Raw genomic sequence first — 17,809 nt, forward strand, 5'->3', positions numbered from 1 at the left:
TCTTATCTCAAGAAGAAAGGAGAGGGAAGAAGGGGGACCAGAAAGGGAAGGGAAAAGAGAAAATAGAGGAAAAAGAAAAACAAAGAAGAAGAAAAGAAAAAAAAAACAGAAAAAGAAAAAAAACCATTAAGTCATCAGAGAAACTTTCTGAAGCTGATTAGCAGGTGGCCATCCTGGGTACGGCTGGAGCCCGGCTTCTCCTCTCCCCGCCCACTCTCTAAACAGCTACCAGGGTGCAGAGGTAGCCGGAGGGAAGGGGCGGGCGCTGTGCCTGCGGGGCCTGGATCAGCAGAGAGGCCACGCCCCTCAATAGCTCATCCTTGAGCGCCACGGTCGCGCCCCACTGACGTCAGACGTGCTGTGCCGCCGGCTGTGCAGTGGTGAGTTGGGGTGCTCGGCAGTTGGGATGGTGGTCGTTGGGGCTGCTGCCTGCCGGGGCGGGAAAGGGGGCGAACAAGGGAGGCTTGGAGGCCACTGCAGCAGGTTTGTTCACGGAGGCTCCAGGGGCCCCGGGTGACTTCCGTGACTCTTTACCCTGGCTATCCTGCGAGGCTCTAGTCTCGAGGACAAACCGAAGGCCTGTTGGTGAACTCCTTTGGCATCCAGATAATGTTTTGTGCACCCCGGAAATGAGGGCCGGCTTTTTTTGCGGGAGAGGCCGTTTTCCTCTAGATAGAGGACTGTCTTAACACGAGTTCTCCAGTATTTATCCACGCTGTTAGGTAGCAAGCTTCACGTCAAGGCACACTTAGAAGTAGAGACTGAGTTATTTTTATTTCAAGTACCGCACGGTATTGTGCGTTACTTACATGCCTGAGGAACTTCTACAGAGATAAAGGTTAGTCTCTGAGAACACTGGGGAATGAGCATTTAATTCTAACTGGGAATTTTTCCTAAAGAGAGAAGGTGGCATAAGAGGCCTCTTGGGGTCTCTTAGTTCTGAAATCACCTGTCATGAGATGTGTCTTAGCATGAACTATATAGCTTGTATTGGCCTTCTAAGGGACGCTTCCCTCAACTGCTCTAAGCCTCTCTTACCTTGCAAGGGAAAGAAGCTGGTAAGAATGCCGACTAGGTTAACGAAGTTCCGTGACTAATCTGTATAATTTTTAAAATGGACCGGTGCAGTACATCCTCAAAGACTCTGCCTGACAGAACTGCACACCCTGTTTGGAGGGTAGCTTTTCCAAAGTTGGTTCCCTAGGCTGAGCAAAGTCTGTTCGTGACTCACAAGCTAGCCCACCTGATTCAGGTCTCTTAGGACTGTTTAGGAATCGTGTTTTCCTTTCTTGAAAAGCCTTTGGCAGCCTTTTTGGTTTGCCAGTTTGAGCCTGGATGCCTGAGGGGTATGGCCTGTTAGGCTGTCTGATAATGGAGCTGAAGGGATGGGGAATTTGGATTAAAAGAAAACTTGCACCCTTGTCTTCTTAACTTCTCATTGAAAATTTAGCATATAATCTCATTGTGAGTGCACACAATAAACATACAACATTAAGCTTTAAAGATCATGGCATTTCCATGTCAGGGTGTTGTGGTGGGATTTTCTTTTGTTGTTGTTCTTTGTTTTGAAACAGGGTTTTGGCCGGGCAGTGGTGGCACACACCTTTAATCCCAGCACTCCGGAGGCAGAGGCAGGTGGATCTCTGTGAGTGTGAGGCCAGCCTGGTCTAGAAGAGCTAGTTCCAGGACAGGCTCTAAAGCTACAGAGAAACCCTGTCTCGGAAAAAAAGAAAAAGAAAGAAAGAAAAAGAAACAGGGTTTTGTCACACCCAGGATTTGTACTCCAAAGCCAGGATTGCAGCACACCCAGCAGGGTGTGTTTCAGTTTGTCACCATCTGGCATCACGGCATCTCAGACTCCTCAGACTCCGCCGGCTCTGATCACATAATGTACCGAGAAAGAGCCGTGTGTGCTTTGCTGTCACAAGTTTCCTTTTCATGTTTTGACGGAGTTATTTTCCATGTGTAGACTCTTCCTGGGCTCTGTTGTGACCTCCTCACTCAATAATGTCTATTTGTAATCTTCAGAGGACCTGTGCAGGGCGGTCAGTCTCTCGAGTCCCCTGACAGTGTTTTCCGTCTACACTCTGCCTAGTGTCTACTCTCAGTCTACAAGAAAGCGGGCTTTGGTGCCATGCCTTCTGTTTCTGTGTTGTCTGTCTGTCTGTCAGAGACCCAGTGGTGAAGGTAACCTTCCGGCATGTTGGGGGAGTGTTATGCCGGGTTATCCAGTGCAGGAAAGCTGTGCTGAGTCCTACAGAGAAAACACGGATGTTAGGTAGTCTTTCTTAAGACTGAGTTCAATAGTAGTGAATTATTAATGTATGGTCATTCAAACAAAATCACACAGAAAACATGGCTCCATATTGAGCAGTTCACAAAAATGTGCCCCAGGGGCTTTCAGTGGCCCACTTCTGTGTCTCTAGAGGAATGGTTCGTTATTGCCCGGTTGATGGTTTGTTCCATTGGTGGTGACCGAGAGCATAGCTGCTACAGAGAGTGAGAACATGCTGGGTTTTCTCCTGGAAAACAGCCAGAGAGAGGATTTACAGGTTTAACAAGTCTGCTAGCCATAGTGCTCAAAAATTGTTCAGACCTTGGGCAGGCAGCTCAGTGAGTAACTGCACTACTGCTAAGCCTGACACCCGAGTGCAATACCTGAGAAAGAACTGATCTCAGTTCCTTTGTCCCTTGTCCTCCACAGGCGAGTGCACACATGCACACACATACATGCAGATGCAATGTGTGTATATAATGTTTAATCTTTAAAACTTTAGAACTTTAATGAAATTAAATCTTCATAAAGTAAGTTAGGCCCATGTTTAGCTAAGTCTTTGAAAACTTTGACCTGTCCGTCTTGTTCCAGTGTTATTTACATATCTGTAGGCTCTTCATGGCATTTTTGATTGAGACCCCCCTGTCTCCATGCATGTAAGAACATTGGACTTCTGTGTTTGCTTTCTATGTTGAACAAAATTAAAATGAAGTGGGCCAATAATTCTGTCTGTGAGAAGCAGAAAGGAACATGTTTGTCGCCCTCTGGAGTCAGAATCCATGGCTGGAGGCAATGCGTATTACTTGGCTCCCTGGGAGAAAGATCACACACCACATGTTAGTGCTTGTGATGGGACCCCAGGGACTGATCCATAGAGAGGTATCACAACCTTGGTGAAGTAGCCTCCTTGTGCTGATAGCATCATCTTACCAAAACCCTGGTATTCTTTTCACAGGGCTGACTGGCCTTCAGATCTTCATCCTTGGTTAAGGAAATGACCAACCAGGTAAGGTCTGAGAGGAAAAACTATAGTTAGTCACTGGCAAGTTCAAGCCCAGTAGATTGCCTGAGTGTATGGTTAGGGAAACTAGTGTTTAATTCTTGTTCTGTTCCCAAAGACGTGGATGACTTTGAGTACCTGCTCCTCTCAAGGTTGGTGCATTAGTAAAATGTACCACATTAAGATTAGTTTATGCGCCCTTGCCACAGTTTAGAGGGGACTGAGGAAGTTTAACAGAATTTATACATAAAAGTAAAAGTTGAAATAGGAGCTAGGACAGTCAGAAAGCACCGTTAGGATTAGGGACAAAGCTAACTACATGTATGGGCTGTATAGTCTCCTACAACTGTGAAAGGCAGGCTGCAAACAGAACTCAGCTTCCTCCTGATCAGAGCTGAATGAAGAAAGCGTAACTTACTGGTCTTACACTGGGTTTGGGCTGGGGAGGGGCTGGTCTGTTGTAGTCGGGTGTGATGCTGCACACCTATAGTGGCCTCACTAAGGAGGGTGAAGCAGGAAGACCGATGCAAGTTTAGTGTGAGCTTAGGCTTCCTAGAGTTTGAAGCCAGTCCTGGCTACCTAGGAAGCCCCCACCTCAACAACAAGATGAGAACTGAGTCTTCTCTGCTGTAGCTATACAAGTCTTTCATGAGTAGCACCAAGGATTGTGTAGGGTGGTCAGGGAAGTAGTGCCGGTCTCACTGGAGTGCTGGAGGGAGGGGCTGCAAGAGAGTGGAAGTCTGAGTACCCCTGTTCTGTTCTATTGTAGTACAGTATTCTCTTCAAGCAAGAGCAAGGTAAGGAGGCCACCTCTTCAAGCAAATTCTTTTGTGGGGAAAAAAATGTATCCTTTTTGGTTTAAGATTTTATCATACCAACTAGACAGAGATCTTTGCAGAATTTGCTATGGTAGCCAAAAACAAATACATTCAATCAAAAAGTAAAATAAGTATTTGGATCTGTTGGAGCAGTCCTGTAATCCCAGATATTAAGGAAGTTAGATAGGATTGTGAGTTCAAGGCCAATGTAGACAGTGTAGTGAGACCTTGTCCCAACATAAAAAGTGAGAAGAAGGCTGGAGTACGACTTAGTGGTACAGCACTCGCCTCACGTGTACAGGCCAATCCCAGTATAAAGACATAACTAAATATATGAAAAGGAGCTGCAAAGAAAGGGAGGAGTCAGAGGGCATAATGGAGAACTGCCACCCGTGCATGGTGTGATGCTGAGATTCCCGGCTGCCAGGGTAGAAAAGGCAATATTTTGAACCTCAGAACCCTGTTGGTGTCTACACTGCTGGGGAGCTGGGCTTGAACCTGGCTCTAACTCAGAATTCAGTATGAAGCCTCTGCATTAGCTTCCTCCGCTTACAGGTGCAGGAGCTCTTTTGGAGGGCATTTGTCTCTCTGTAAAAGCAGAGGGTGGGACAGTGACAGCTCTGTTCAGGCACCTGGGTGCATGATGAGGCAGTGGTGGAAACGGGGGCAGGGGGCAGGTCGGAGGCCAGCTTGAGGACTGGCTCCCTAGTGAGACAGACCTGCACAGGAGCAGCATCTGTGCGTGGAGGAAGTGACCCTGTCCAATCCGATGGGTCGGAGACAGCCTTGTGGGCTTATAAGTATCTAATAGAAAAGCTCTTCCACTCCAAATCGGTGACATTTAGGTAGTCTGAAGTTTCAGCCTGAAACATTCCCCGCTAGTTAACTAGTCAGCTGTTGAGGTGTGTCAGGCAATAGCTCTGCATGAAGCTGGAGTCATCCAGGTGGCAATCTTAGCAGGCGTGGGTCTAGTGAGGATTATAAGGAAGCTGTGACAACATGTGTAACTCAGCAGATGTTTAAATTTAATCCCTTTAGATTCGTAGTTTGGAAAGGTAGCCTTTAAGAATTGTAACCAGGCATAGATAAAGCTTCTGTGTATACTTATCCTGTTTAATAGACGCATTCCAGCCTTGCAGATTCCATAGTATAGCTCACAAAATATGTAGCTCCCAGACTTAGACTGAATGTGGACTTCAGTTAATATCTTGAGTTTGAATCCTAGCCCTGCCCCTTCTTGGCTTCTTGCCTTTGGGTGAGCTACAAGGCAACTCCAAGCCTCCCATTCCTTATTTGTGAAATGAAAATTATCTTTTGGGGGGTTGGGAGAAGTTCAATACTGGGGATCAAGTCCAGGGCCCTGCCCATTCTAGGCAAGTACTCCACCATTGAGCTGTGTCCAAAGCTCTTGTTTTTTGAAAAAGGATTTCACTGGTAACTCAGGTTGGCCTTGAACTCACTGCCTAGCCTCCTGATTCTCCCACCTCTATCTAAGTGCTGCAGTTATGGTCATAGGTCACCACCACAGGTATGAGCTTGGCAGGACTTCATAAAGGCAGTTGTAATTAAGACAACACTTAGGGAAGGATTAATGCAATAAGTGATTCATTAAGTTTATGGTAAGTGACACCTCATACATTTTTAGACTAGTACTGTTTGTAGAACTCTCTTGGTTTTCAAAGGCCCCTGAGCACAGCTCCAGTCAAATTGAGGCCCTTGGGAAGGGGAGATTCCCCACTCACTTAGGTACTTTGGTCAACTGATTGCTGTTCTAGTCTGATTGATGGGTCAGACTGATGTGTTTGGAGTCTTGTCCTGCTTTCCTTCTTGAAAACTTGCGTTTTAAGGTAAGAGGCCAAAACAAAACAGGAACCACTAGTTTTCATAGTTTCCCACACAAGACAGTAAACACTTTATGGGGAGTGCCTGGTGGGTGCGTGAAGAGAAAGGCAGAAGTGGACGTTGCTTCAGAGTTATCAGCTTGCTTTATCACATTGAATGTCGGAGTTGTGTGCATGGGAACTAACTGAAGCCCTTTCCGTTCTAGCCCACGATGATGCCATTTGGTCAGTTGCCTGGGGGACAAACAAGAAGGAAAACACTGAAACTGTGGTCACAGGATCCCTGGATGACCTGGTGAAGGTTTGGAAGTGGTGAGCACCTCTCCCTTTTCAAAATTTGGGACAAGGATTTTGCTTCTGGGCTTCCAGTTGCTATAAGGAAAGCATTGATTTTCTGGGCAAGAAAGCAATAGCAACATAGTAGCTTCAAAACAACAGCTTATTTTTTCTTATTTGGTTTCCTGTTACTTGGAATTAAAACTCTGTGTGGTGGGGGTCCCCAGAGTTAAACCTGACGACCTTCTGTGTTCAATTCTCAGGTTTTTGCATCTCATTGACCATTAGTTGGTAATATCCAGGGACGCAGAAGTTCTGATGCCAGTATAGTATGTGGTGTGTAAAGAATCATATCTGCCTCTCTCTAGGCGTGAAGAGAGGCTGGAGCTACAGTGGAGCCTGGAGGGACATCAGCTGGGCGTGGTGTCTGTGGACATCAGTCACACCCTTCCCATTGCTGCATCCAGCTCTCTTGATGCTCATATTCGTCTCTGGGACTTGGAGAATGGCAAACAGATAAAGTCTATAGATGCAGGACCCGGTAAGACCTTTACTTTAGGGAAATCAGACCTTTTAGGGATAGAGTATCTCTAGTTCAGGAATGTAGTCACTAATCCAACCCTAATGTCATTGTAATCATGCAGGGGTATTATACTAAGTGATAAGCATATGCCGAAAACAACCTTACATTATTTCAGGCCAAGTTTTGCTGCCAGATGAGTTGTAGTGCTTTATTTAAGGAAAAACCAAACGAAACCGCTTTCTGGATTTCAGAATTGACAGTTTGGGGTTGTGGTGCTGTGGCGGCTCTGCCAGTGCTTCTTACTGCCTCATGGAAGCCTCAGGTCTGAAGAGTAGTTATCTCTGTTAATTGTGGTAAAAGTGCCTGTGCTCTAGGGTGGTACATGGAGAGGAAGAAAAACAAGTGTTTTTTTTTGTTTGTTTGTTTTTTTTTTTTTTGTTTTCGAGACAGGGTTTCTCCGCAGCTTTTGGTTCCTGTCCTGGAACTAGCTCTTCTAGACCAGGCTGGCCTAGAACTCACAGAGATCCGCCTGCCTCTGCCTCCCCGAGTGCTGGGATTAAAGGCGTGTGCCACCACCGCCCGGCTTGTTTTGTTTTTTTAAAGTACTGTGGAGCAGTGCTCTCAGCCTTGTTGAGCATTATCTGAGTTGGTAAGGGACAGTTTTACTGGACTAGATTTGGGAAGAACAAGCAGTATGACATTTCAGGATTCTTTTTAGCCCCCTGTTCACTTAAAATGCCTGTGTGGTTCTCATAGCAAAGCCTGTTCTGTGCGGTGGGCAGTGATCTCCAGACATGTAGAGAGCTTGGCATTGCTCCACGCACTCCTTTGTGGGTGGATTATGAAAGAGCTGCTCAGGTTCTTGGGAGAACTGATTCCCAACAGACTTGCCTTCTTCCAGCTCATCTCCTAACTGCTGTAGTCCCTTATATTGCATAGAATGGAGGCTCCGGGGCTCGTAAGGAGGCACTGCAGTCTAGGGACTGGGTTCCTCTCTCCTCTCTGCATCACGGTGTAAGAGGGTGAGGCTGGAGCTGGAAGGATGGCTCAGCTGTTAAAGGCTAGGCTCACAACCACAAATACAAGAGTGTGAGGCTGGGGGACTGGGGAGATGGCTCAGAGGTTAAGAGTACTGACTGTTCTTCCAGAGGTCCTGAGTTCGATTTGCAGCAGCCATGGTGGCTCACAGTCATCTGTAATGAGATCTGGTGCCCTCTTCTGGTGTGTAGGCATACATGTGTACAGAGTACTGTATATATAACATAAATAAATCTTAAAAAAAATAAGAGTGTGAGACTAAAATGTGTACCTGGAAAAAGCCACTCCGATACTTTCTGATTTCCAGGATGGCTGTCCATACTCTTCTCTGCTTGTGTTATTTGTGAGAACAGGGATCTCCAGCCGTCCTGCAAAACCTGTTAGCACCCTGAACATAGGGAGCATTAGAAAGAGAGAATTGGATCTATTGCTGCTTTTAAAGAATATTTTTATTACATTATTAGTTTTGTGTGTGTGAAAGTCAGAGGCTTACTTGTGGGAGTCAGTTCTCCCGTGTGGGCCTGGGACTTGAGCTTGGTGGTGGTGCCTTTGCCCTGCTGCCACTCTCTCATCCTGGGTGCCTGCACCCTCAGGACAGTGACGCTGGCTACTGTGTCATTGCCGTGTCTGCATCAGTTCCAAGTAAAACGTTCTATCTGTGTCCAGCTTGCTTTTTCTTCTACTGAGTTGTTTTTGTTACGTCTTAGGGGTTGTCTTTTTTTGCGTTTTGGTGTTTCACGTTTTTAAGACAAAGTCTTACCATGTAACTCAGACTGGCCTCAAAGGCATGGCTGCTGCTTCTGCTCAGCTTCCCAAGTGCCAGAGTGATAAGCATAAGATAACTGTTATGACAGATATTGAAAAGAATAAAGAGGGTGGATGTGCTTTGGGGTGGGGGATTGAGTCAGAACTAGTTTTGTTCAAAACTAGCTGAGTTCCTCAGCTAAGCCTGGGTTTATTGAACCTAGGGAAAGCAGACTTCCTTGAAAATGTACCACCACAAACGGTACAGAAAGAGTGGAGAGAGGAAGTCCTGGTCTTGAAGAAGAAAGTGAAAATGGAAAAAGTGAAGCTGGAGAAAGGACCCCGTGATTGGCATTCCACCAAGCTGTGGCTGTTCAGTCACTGACACGAGGAAGAGCAAAGGTGACAGTGTAGAGACCCTGTGCATCACACCCAAAGTGCCCACGGGAGAGGAAAGCAACCCTTGGTGAGGAGGAACTCAGGGTTTGGAATAGACATTCACTCTGCGAGTATTAAGGTTAAGGCTTAGAGTGCAGGTTTTGATGCGGGATAAACATGGTTCCTGTTTTGTGCCTGAAGATACCTGGTAGTAAAGGATCTGTATTGCAAAGCAATTAATAGAAATGTGTCCAAATAACTTGAAAGAATCACTTTATGAAGCTTTGAGAAATAAAAGTAGGGGTTTCTGCTAATCATTTTCTCTGTAAATAGCTAATTATAATTGGATTTTTAAAAACCTACTTCTTGGGGCTGGAGAGCTGTCTAGGCAGTTAAGAGCACTAAGAGCACTGACTGTTCTTCCGGAGGACCCACATGGCACCCATATGGCGGCTCAGAACTGTCTGTAACTCCAGTTCCAGGGGACCTGACACCTTTACACAGACATACATGTAGGCAAAACATCAGTGCACATAAAATAAAAATACAGTTTTAAAAATTATCTTTTTTTAAAAAGCTGTACTTCTTCTTGCACCTGACATAAGCTGGTGTGTTAGGGTTGTCTAAAGGATATAGTCTTCATTGTTTTTTTTTTTCAGAGTATCTTAGTTTTATTTTTTTTGTATTTATGTCTAAATTTATTTTTTATTTATTTATTTTATTATTAAAATTTTCCGCCTCCTCCCCGCATCCTTTTTCCCTCCCCCTCCCCCGCCCCCCACTCCCTTCCCCCTCCATCTCCAGTCCAAAGAGCAGTCAGGGTTCCCTGCCCTGTGGAGTTTTCGTTGTTTTTAAAGTGTTTGGAGTTTCATCCATGTTGTAGCAGAGATTGTTCCCTTTTGTTGACAAGCAGTATTCTCTTATAAGGATGTATCACATCCCCCTCCGCGTTGGCCAGTTGACGTCGTTTGGCTGTTTACACTGGGAGCTGTGTATGATAAAGCTGCTGTGGAGATAGTGTGTGAATCTGTGTGCGTGTGCGTGCTTTCAGTCCTCCTGGGGAGCTCCCAGGAGTGGACTTGAGTATCGTGCTGTTTGTTTCTTCCTAAGAAACCGTCAGACTGGTTTTCAGAGTGGCTGTCCCATTTTCCGTTGCCACCAGAGTATGGAGGGTCTGATTTCTCATGTCCTTGTCAGTTGTGGGTGTTGTTCAGCTGGTTTTATTTTTAAAAAAAATATTTAAGATCTCTTAAACTTGGTAAAAGAATTAGAATCTTTACAGCATGGTTTCCTGACTCAGAACACTTTCTCAAGTTTAAAGACTGGCATTTGATCCCACTATAGTTTGTGAAACTCAGGTCGAATTCTTTCTCACCAGGCATTCTCCTTTGCTTCTTTTCCAGTGGACGCCTGGACTTTGGCCTTCTCCCCTGACTCCCAGTATCTGGCCACCGGAACGCATGTGGGGAAAGTGAACATTTTTGGTGTGGAAAGTGGGAAAAAAGAATATTCTTTGGACACTAGAGGAAAATTCATCCTCAGTATTGCATATGTAAGGAAAACTCACTGTTGGGTCTTTAGCGGTGGTGCTCTGCTTAGACCCTCCCGTGCCCGCTGGGCTGCTGTCTATTGCTGGGCTTTGCTGGCAGCTGATGAGAATTGAGACCAGCAGGGTGGCTTGTGTGCAGAAGGGACAAGTTAACCGAATCGTCTCAAACCACCCTTCTCTCCTCAACAGAGTCCTGATGGAAAATACCTGGCCAGTGGAGCCATAGACGGAATCATCAATATTTTTGATATTGCAACTGGAAAGCTTCTGCATACGCTGGAAGGTATCCACAACTCCTCATTCTCTTTTGCACTCACTGGATGGATTATCAGGTCACAAAGCAAGAATGCTCCTTTTGTTAAAATATTAATCTAAATTATTTTGATCTCTGTTGGCAAAATGAAGTGCCACCACGTGTTAGACTTAGCACTGTGGTTTCAATCTGGAAACAATAGTTCTTAATACTTTTTAGTAACGTAGGTTACTTTTTATTTATGTGTGTGCTCCTTTTTCCTTATGAGCTTTATGATTGGAAAGCTGCTGCTTTTTTGTGCTCGTGTGATGTCATGATGACAACATTTGTGCCCATCTCCACACTGTGGGGAGGACAGAGCAGGAGACAAAGACTAGAGACTGCTCCTCTCATGTCTGATTTTGAATTATAACTAAGTGCATCTATCGCCTCAATTTACCTTTTACCCAACGGCAAAAGATTTGGTAGAGAAATAAAGTTACTTTTATTTGTTGGACCTTACAAATCAGATCCAGCCTTTATTTCCATATATGGCCATGTTTGTAGCAGAGGGTTTCTGTTGTTTTGTTTTGAGACAGGGTTTCTCTGTGTGGCCCCGAATGTCCAGAAATTCACTATGTAGACCAGGCTGGCCTCAATTTGGAGATCTGCTTGCCTCTGCCTTCCAAGTGCTGGGACGGAAGGCACGTGCCACCACCCAACTAGTTTTGTTTTTTAAGGTGTGTATGTGTGTGCGCGCGTGTGCACGCACACACTTGTGTACATACAAGCATACATACTTACAGTGGCAAGATTTCAGATCCTTTGGAGCCAGAGTTACAAGTAGTTGTGAGTTGCCGCTGTGGGTGCTAGGAACTGAGCTTAGGTTCTCCAAGAGTACATGAGCATACATGCTCTTAACCACAGAGACCTCCCTCCAGTCCCCCAAGGATTTTTGTTTTGATTTTTAGCAGTGTATATTGAGGCCCATCTGATTAGAGAAGGGAACTAAGAAGAGATGACTCCAGGAAAGAGGTTGGAGTCGTGTGGGAGTGCAAGAAGGGTCTAGTCAGTACTTTCTTCTCTGACTGAAGCCTCAGGGTCATTCCAGCTCAGTGACCAGTGGTCATGAAAAGGGCACAGTTAGCAGGAAGCTAACAGCTTTTCTGAATTTCAGGCCATGCGATGCCCATTCGCTCCTTGACCTTTTCCCCCGACTCCCAGCTCCTCGTTACGGCTTCCGATGATGGCTACATCAAGATCTATGATGTGTGAGTTACCTTTTCAAGAGTAAAGATCTCAGCAACAGTGACAGGAGCCAGTCCTGTCCCCTTACTGATAGGAGCCACTCTAGGAATTTGCTGCCTGCTCTCATGGCCATAAGTCAGCTCTGATGCTTTGGACTTCCCAGTCATTCCTCCCCCAGCCAGCCCCTCCTGCTGGAGACTTAGAGTGTGTCCCCAAGGTTTGTGTGGATGAAGTGTGCATCTGTCTAATCCTGGCAGGACACTGCTGCTCTCTGTCAGGCAGCCAGATGTTCTGGCTCCCTGGGATACAATTTTCTGGGTAGATATGTAGTATACAGCTGAGGAAATGGAGCCCTGGCTGTAGCTGGCCTAGAGTGATGGTCCTGCTTTCAGCAGATATGCAGGCTGGCTTCTGGTTAGGGAAGCCTCCAGCTGTCCCATAGGTCTAGGTGGGGAGCCTTTTGAGATATGTTCTGGACTGGTGGCATAGGACTGGGCAGATTGCTTGTGTGCCCAGCTCCACATTGAGGGCCTGCGCGCCCGTCTGTTGTGTTACCCCCCCCCCCCCATTCTTATCCCATAGCTGTTGCCAGTATATGCATTGTACTGCCCTGGGTTTCACAATTAGCCTCCTGCTAAGTGTGCCTCTAGTTGATCGTTCTCCAGTTCCTTACATACTTCTCACCCCAACATGTGCTTTGTCATAACTCTATATTCATGTCCTTTCGTGGGCCTCCATGAGCTGCTTGAGTTTTAATTCTGCAATCAGAAGAGCGTGCTGCTTTTGACATTGCTGGTGGGAGCATGCTAGGGCCATGAGAAGAGCCTGAAAGTCACTTGTGCTTGTTGGCAATAGAGTCAGCATAGGAGCAGCACTTTTGGGGTATCTCCCTCTGCCAGCTTTCACTGCTGCTCTTCCATGACCTCCCAAGAGCTGTTGAGGCAGCATGACATAGTACTTCCCTAGTAATAATGAACCTCAGGATTTCTTATGCTCTTGGGGGTCCACTGAATCCTGCAAGGGCCGCCTCTGCTCTCTGTAACCGAGGCTTGTTTCTAGGGGCAGAATTGCTGGCCTCAGGCCCAGGTCTCCTGTCATAGGCATTGGTTTCCCAGGAGAGGTGGATGGCTCAGCAGTTACGAGCACTTGCCAGTCTTCCAGAATTTGTTCCCAGCACCCACACTGGTGTTCACAATTCCTTCTAACTCCAACCCCAGGGGTTTATGTCTCCTTTTGGACTCCATGGGCACCTGCACACAGATGGAACGCACACATAATTTTTTTTTTCCAAAATAAAAGAAACATAAAAATGGTTGTAGGAATTGGGCCTAGCTTGGATTTTTTGTTTGTTTGGCTTTTTAAGGTTTTTTGTTTGTTTGTTTTGTTTTGTTTTGATGGGGTTTTGTCACTTTATTTTTGGTTTTTACAGGGTCTCACTATATAGTCCTAACTGGCCTGGAACTTGATATATGTATAACAGGCTGGCCTCTAAATCACAGAGCTCTAACCTTTTTCTGCCTCTCGAATACTGGGATTAAAGGCATGTGTCACCATGCCCAGCTGCCTGCCTTGTTCTTTTGACTAGGTCACACGTGTTTATGGAGCCACATGCATTATGTGCTTGCTGCTTTCCTGTCACATGGGAAAGGTCCTATTGCAGAGGCTCCTATGGCTGATCACCTCTGCTGCTCAGAGTCCGCATCTGGGAACTGACTGAGCCATTTCTAGCCTCTAAACTCTAGATATTTGTAACTTAATGCTGCTATAGAAATGTGTCTGGTGTTTGATGCTACTTCACTGAAAATGGAATGTATTACATATGGTCATCCTGTTATCATACCCAACCATGTGAGCAGAGCTAATAGTTCACTAACCAGTTCAGCAATTAGAGCAAATTAACATCTCCATTCTGTTTGAATCTTTCTTCTTCCAGACAACATGCCAACTTGGCTGGCACACTGAGTGGCCACGCATCCTGGGTGCTGAACGTTGCCTTCTGCCCTGATGACACTCACTTTGTCTCCAGGTACGTAGGAGTCTTACGTTTCTAAAATGCTTGCCGGGGAAGGCAGTCTTCTGGTAATGTATCTTAACACCGAGAGAGTACATTACATGACTTTTTAACATCGGGGGCTGGAGGGATGACTCAACAGTTTAAGAGCACTGACCCTTTGGTTTCCAGCTCACAACGATCTGAAACTCCAGTTCCAAGGGATCCCATGCCCTGTTCTGGCCTACTAACATACATTCAGACAAAATACACAAAGAAAACTTAAACCTATTTAAAATAATAAAGTAAAATTCAAGTTTCCCAGGCCAGGCATGGAGGCACAGTCCTTAATCCCAGCCCTGGAGAGGCCAGAGGCAGGTGGATCTGTCTTGGTGAATTCAAGGCTAGACTAGTCTACATAGTAAGCTCATAGACAGCTAGAATTATGTGGTAAGGTGCTGTCCAAAAGTTGTCTTTGTTTACTTTAGCTTTTAAAGGGCTTCTCTGTTGTTTTTAAGCAATAAATAAAAATGCTCTTTTAAACTATTGAAATCTTAGATTTTTTAAAAAAAGTCTAGATTCTACTTACTGTCTTGACATATCCCTGTGTTCCAAGAGGAACTTAGAATCTGCTGATCTGCCTATAAAATGTGTTTATGGATGCCAGTAATATCTAGGGCCCTAGAGGCCGAGGAGGTTCAGAAGGGTATTTGACACCTCACCAGACCTCCCTCTTATCCAGAAAAGGGTAGATAAGCTTGAAGCGCCTAACAGTGGTGAGGAGACAGTCATCTGGTCGCACCTGTACTGACTCTTGTCTAGCAGTAAGGGGTCCTCTAAAGGCAGAGGTGTTGGTCTGCAAAGGAGTGTAGACTACGTCAGTTTCTGATTCTAACATTTGCTTTCCAAACAGTTCATCTGACAAAAGTGTAAAGGTTTGGGATGTTGGAACAAGGACCTGTGTTCACACCTTCTTTGATCACCAGGATCAGGTATGGAATAAGAAGCGTGTCAGTGCCCTTGTGTTCCGCTTACTGGCCACACTCCTTACTAGCCTTTCTGTTGGAGTTAAGACTGGCAGAACCCTGGGACGTATTAGCCTTGTGACCATCAGGCATGCCTGCTACACATACATGGTAAACACAGAACTGACCACACCCCTTCTTTGAAATTATATACCTAAGCCTGGAACCCTTTTCTGGGCGCTTCTAAAAGAGCCTCTCTCTTTGGAAAGTTCCATTGCTTAACATAATCATCATTTACATTTTTGGGATTATCAGGGATGTAATTTTTTTTTTTAAATATAGAGGCTACAGCTTGTAATGATAGTGTTAAGCCTGGTTTCCATCTTTATCTTTGTAAGGTGAATGGGAAATAGTAACATTGCTGTAGGTCCTTCTTGATCCTTACTTTTCCTAAGACTGCCCTGGGGAAGCTTAAAGTGCCACCGATGAGCTGAGGGCCGTGATCCGTGCCTGTCATCCACTGGCAGCTTCCTTGCCTGGTCACAGTCTCAACTGTGAAAGAAGTGGATTCTGATTTAGTCTGTGTCACGTGGGCCTGAGACTCCTTTCCTTTTTCCCTTTCTTGAACAAGGGGAAGGGATTTTTTAAACAATCTCACACTTTAGCCCAGACTGGCCTTGAACTTTCTGCAGTTCTCCTGCTGGGATACAGGTGTGAACCACCTTGCCTGGCTAAGAGTACTTTTCTCTCCTGCATGCTGTCATCATTGCTGTCTCAGCAGCTCCAAGTAGCAAGGGTTTAGACTCTAGAGGAAAGAGGAACTACTAGGCAACATGAGAATTCCAATGCTCTGAGCAACAAATCAGCCTTTAATATATTTGAATGCTTTTAGAGGTCTTACAGTCTTTCTTTCTGAGTACATCTTACGGTTAACTAACAATTATTCGTGCTGCTTTGTATTTATCTTAAATTATTGTAGTGAAGCCAGGTGGTGGTGGCGCACGCCATTAATCCCAGCACCTGGGAGGCAGAGGCTTGTGGATCTCTGAGTTCAAGGCCAGCCTGGTCTACAAGAGCTAGTTTCCAGGACAGGCTTCCAAAGCTACAGAGAAACCTTGACTCAAAAAATACCCATATATATATATATTATATCTCAGTGAGGTTAAAGAGTTGAGTCTCAGTAGTCCACTATTGACTTTAAGCATTTTAAGTCCTAACTCTGTTGCTTATTGTGTGAGGTTCTTGTTATGGTGTTTCTGAGAAAGATGTTTGGAATGGAAGTGAGGCCCTTCTATGGACCGAAACCAAGGCTAGCCTCCAATCTCAAGGTGAGGGTGACAGTCTGACCACACAGACTGTGATTCCTAGTAATCACAAAGTTAACTCACCGCATCCATTCTAAGAGGAAATATGAAGCTTGAAAGGACAGCAGATTGTCGCATTTTAGAGAGGGAGGCTAGGCTAGGCTCCATCACTGCTGGCCTCGTGCTAGTCTAGATGCAGAAGAAGAGAACAGTGTCCATCCTTTTAGCATTCCTTACCAAAATTACAGGAATTAGAATGCTTTTTGTTTCTATTTGCAGGTTTGGGGAGTAAAATATAGTGGAAACGGATCAAAAATTGTGTCTGTTGGAGATGACCAGGAAATTCACGTCTATGACTGCCCAATTTAAACACCAGCATCTTCAGGGCCAGTGCCAGAGTATGCAGGGTTGATTGTGACATTCCTTGCCTTCTTAGGCACACTTAAAATACAGCATATATTGTAGTAAATTTTGTAGCTACAGTATAAAGTTTTTCCTGTTTTATTGGAAATGTTGCTCATATTTTAATGTAAATAAAGCATTCTTAATGCAAGCACCTGCATTTGTGAACACGCTGCTTGCTCTTTTCCTGCCCCTGTCCCTGGAGAAGAGTGTGAACTGGCATTGTTAGTGACAGGAGCAGAGATCCAGGTGCTCGCTGTTCCTGGGTGACTCGTGACGTGCCACGAGCTCCCTCAGGCTGTCCTAAACACGCCACCCTGAATCAGAATGGAGTTCTGCCTGCCTGGGGATCCTTCTGTGTGACAGACTTAAAATGCTCTCTTGGCCACACCCTCATTTCCCCGTTCTTCCCGAGAAGTCTGCCCTACTGGCAGCCTGCCTTCACCACTGCAGGCTCAAGACTGGCAGAAGGCTGAACACTGCCCTGCCTCAGACTAGAGTTCCAGCACCTTTGCCGCTTCCGCAGTCTCCTCCAAATGGGGTCTGCGGGGTAATGGGGAAGGCTTAAGGGTGAACATCCTGGTGAAACTGCCTGCTCGCTCTGTGCTCATCCTCAGGCCCGGCTCTCTAGACCAGTCTATGATTATTATAATGCTTGATTATTTCCCATCTCCACCCTGCTCACCCTCTTATAGCTACTGTCCTGTTTCCTCTGTGTCCTCAGCTCTCACCCTCACGGTACGGAGCCCTTGTCCCCCCTTCCCTTCTGCTCTTCCCCACTTCTCTAGCCCTCCATTGCAGTTTACCCCGACTTCTGCACTCATCCCATTCCCCAAATGAAAGTTCCCCAGGAGAAAGATCATTCCTTCTGTCTACCAGTGTGAGTCAGGCTGGCACTTAACACCGTTGATAGTCAAGAAAAGAAAAAGCAAAGCCGTTTGTCTCTCATAGCAGCTCAATTTTAATTTTAAAGTGACAAATGTACAGGTGGGAAGGTTAAGCGACACCCTGCAGATCTGAATAAGGGAGAGCTGAACACAGTTGTGTCCCATCGCTAGCTAAACAAGCTCTCCAGCAGTGACTAGGGCTCACAGCACAGGAACGGCAGCCGGAGTTGTGGTCTGGTTATAAACTGGATTAGCTGAATTCAATTTTAAGTCTGTCCTGGCCAGTGGTCAAGTGGGCATAGGTGGACTTTCTGTGCTTTGAACAAATTATGTTCCCCT

The 17,809-nt window shown here is 45.7% G+C and overlaps 1 protein-coding gene across 2 annotated transcripts; it reads left to right on the top strand.

Annotated features, from left to right (window-relative positions):
• Window positions 1-353: 353 nt before the first annotated feature.
• On the top strand, window positions 354-16,751 carry Skic8 (SKI8 subunit of superkiller complex). Of its 2 annotated transcripts, none has more exons than XM_075965868.1 (11): window positions 354-380; window positions 3,231-3,281; window positions 4,045-4,072; window positions 6,141-6,246; window positions 6,579-6,751; window positions 10,297-10,445; window positions 10,632-10,725; window positions 11,852-11,945; window positions 13,856-13,948; window positions 14,826-14,904; window positions 16,461-16,751. In XM_075965868.1, the coding sequence occupies exons 2-11, from the start codon at window positions 3,270-3,272 to the stop codon at window positions 16,548-16,550; spliced, it is 918 nt and encodes a 305-aa protein (XP_075821983.1). In that variant the 5' UTR covers window positions 354-380; window positions 3,231-3,269; the 3' UTR covers window positions 16,551-16,751. The 2 variants fall into 2 exon arrangements, with proteins under 2 accessions (XP_075821983.1, XP_075821984.1); XM_075965869.1 differs by having other exon boundaries at window positions 375-483.
• The last annotated feature ends 1,058 nt before the right edge of the window (window positions 16,752-17,809 follow it).

The sequence above is a fragment of the Microtus pennsylvanicus genome, chromosome 3, assembly GCF_037038515.1.
Source record: "Microtus pennsylvanicus isolate mMicPen1 chromosome 3, mMicPen1.hap1, whole genome shotgun sequence".
Classification (NCBI taxonomy): Eukaryota; Metazoa; Chordata; class Mammalia; order Rodentia; family Cricetidae; genus Microtus; species Microtus pennsylvanicus.